Consider the following 2,500-nt stretch of genomic DNA (forward strand, 5'->3'; position numbering starts at 1 on the left):
ACTAAGTACTCACCTTATATACTACACACTACATACTATACACTACACACTACACTCAGTCCTACCTACCTACCTAAGATCACTAAGTACTCACCTTATATACTACACACTACATACTCTACACACTACACTCAGTCACCAAGTACAAACTTCATCGAGTACCTCCCCTCCCCTTATGCTACTCACGTATACACACTACAAGCTATACACTACACACTACATGCTATACACTACACACTACACTCAGTCCTACCTACCTACCTACCTACCTAAGATAACCAAATACTCACCTTATACTACTTATTATATACTACACTCTATAGCCAAGTACATACTTCATTGAGTACCTACCCTACCCTCCTCTTATACTACTTACTTTACACACTACAAGCTATACACTACATACTACATGCTATACACTACACACTACAACATTAGTCAAATACTGAGTACATGCTCATACTCTCTCCATCAGTCACCTAGAAGATACCCCACAGTGAAGGTGGCCATACTTTCTCCAGGGCCCTGTACTATGAAACAGGATTACGGGGTTAGTGTGATAACTTCAGGCTCAAGCCTGGTTTTTTTCAGTACCACGAAGGTGGATCACTTTTCACCATGCTATATCGCCATGGTAACTTATGCTGCCGAGCTAACCTGCTCCGGGGCAGGTTAAGTTCCAGATTATGGATCAAAACGTATGAAGCACAGCCCGCTGACCGATCAATTCACTTGGAAAAAGGCATATGGAAGTTAAGATTCTATATGGAACTTCAGTGTGCGAATTAAAAAAGAATCTGCAGTGCGCGAACAGTGAGAGTTATTTTAAGAAGACATGTTACAAACCGACAAAACCCTCTTTGGCTTTCCCCGATATCATATGAAAAATTGCAGAATGACAGCTGCTCAAGCCATATTTTGCCTTGTGCATTAACAGTCGTAGGCTGTAGGCTATGCACTGGCTTGCGTTTCATTAGCCTACAGTACCTGCAGTTTCCTGTAGGCTGTGGCTGATGCGGAGAACCAAGTAAAAACAAGATTTTTTAATTCAATTTTCAAGTATTTAATGTTGATTTATTAGACTAGCCTCCCGTTCCTAGAAACAAAGAGGAGTAGACTACATTTTAATTGAATTGTGAAAGCAGCACCAATGCCTGACAATCAATGACGTTATAGGCCTACTGAAATAGGCTACTACAGTATATTCCTACTTCTCCACCTCAAGCTTTACTTTTTCCATCTTAATAGCCTGTTATATCTCTAGTTCCTCTTGTATAGAGACATCACATTGTCTACTCCAACCTGAAACTATTAAAAACTATAGCCTACATTTGTTTTATTTAAGCGTCCCTTGCCAATCTCACAGGGTTGCAGCTGAAAGAATAAGATATATTGATATAGGCTACAATTGCTTTACACGCCATAAGAATAGGCATAGCCCAATGATCTAGCCTACTCGTGTTCATGTGGAGGATATGATAAAACCTAGGCAGTCGGCAGTATTTTTCTAGCTTTCCTTCCTGCCTTTGGCAGTAGCGACTGTGTTGCACCTATAGTTCATATTTCTATATTATTGCTCCTCTTGTGTAAAATGCGGTGGACAGAACTTGGTTATGCGTATTGTTTGCCTTGTCCATGACCATGTCCGAATACCCATACTAAGGTATGTGATTGGTCATTTCGAGCAAATACCTCCCCTTTTACCGAGAACGCGCTCATAGCTAGATTGGACCAGCTGGGTAGACTTAACGAGTTGATAGCCACCGTCGTAGTACCGTTTATCCGTGATTGCGGTTGTCCGGTTTACTCGAGCGAGCTAGCGAAAGGTTATCCAGGATCTGTTGAACGAGCTTCGTAGTACAGGGCCCAGACCTGAGAGAGGACCCTGGCCTCCAGCTTTGCTCTGCAGTTCTCTGTGCGTCCACCAGAGAGTGCTGTTGCCTGTGCACCGTTCTCCAGTTTAATCTGGGGGGATTGGCAGTGTCATGTTCCAACAATCATTTAGCTCAACTCTTAGATATTGCAATGTTTGATAGAGACATACATAGACACTGAAGACCCATTCACTTTTATTAGCCCAGTAAATGAAGAATGTTATTGAGTAACTTTCTAAACCCCCCGTCCTCACACAGATACTCGTCCCAGCACCAGTTCTGGGTGCCTAACGAGGTGGAGGAGGAGGTGGAGAACCAGGAGCTGTCTGCCCAGATGAAGTCTCGCTACATCACCTTCGCTGGGAGCTTCAGCCCCGTCACACACACCTGCAGAGCCCCCCTGCCCAGCGGGACGCTGTGTGAGCGGCAGGACAGGGTCAAGGTCAGACAGACACACACACACACACACACACGCACGCTGGGTAGATGTTGTGTGATGCCATGTGTGTGTTCCCCTCCGTAGTGTCCGTTTCATGGCGTCATCGTGCCCCGGGATGAGCGAGGCCGGCCCACCAACCCTGAGGACGCGGCGAGGCTGGAGAGAGAGGAGAGGAGACGCAGAGAGG

General features: G+C 45.0%; 1 protein-coding gene across 1 annotated transcript in view; it reads left to right on the forward strand.

The window, feature by feature from the left end:
• Nucleotides 1-2,500, forward strand: part of uvssa (UV-stimulated scaffold protein A) — a 14,254-nt gene that overhangs the window by 7,144 nt on the left and 4,610 nt on the right. Inside the window, exons 8-9 of the mRNA XM_084456574.1 lie at nt 2,133-2,316; nt 2,398-2,500. The exon at nt 2,398-2,500 is cut by the window's right edge and continues 9 nt beyond it. Of these exons, the coding sequence (XP_084312700.1) occupies nt 2,133-2,316; nt 2,398-2,500 (287 nt within the window). The remainder of the gene's footprint in view (nt 1-2,132; nt 2,317-2,397) is intronic.

Source organism: Borostomias antarcticus (assembly GCF_949987555.1).
Source record: "Borostomias antarcticus genome assembly, chromosome: 22".
NCBI classification, from domain to species: domain Eukaryota; kingdom Metazoa; phylum Chordata; class Actinopteri; order Stomiiformes; family Stomiidae; genus Borostomias; species Borostomias antarcticus.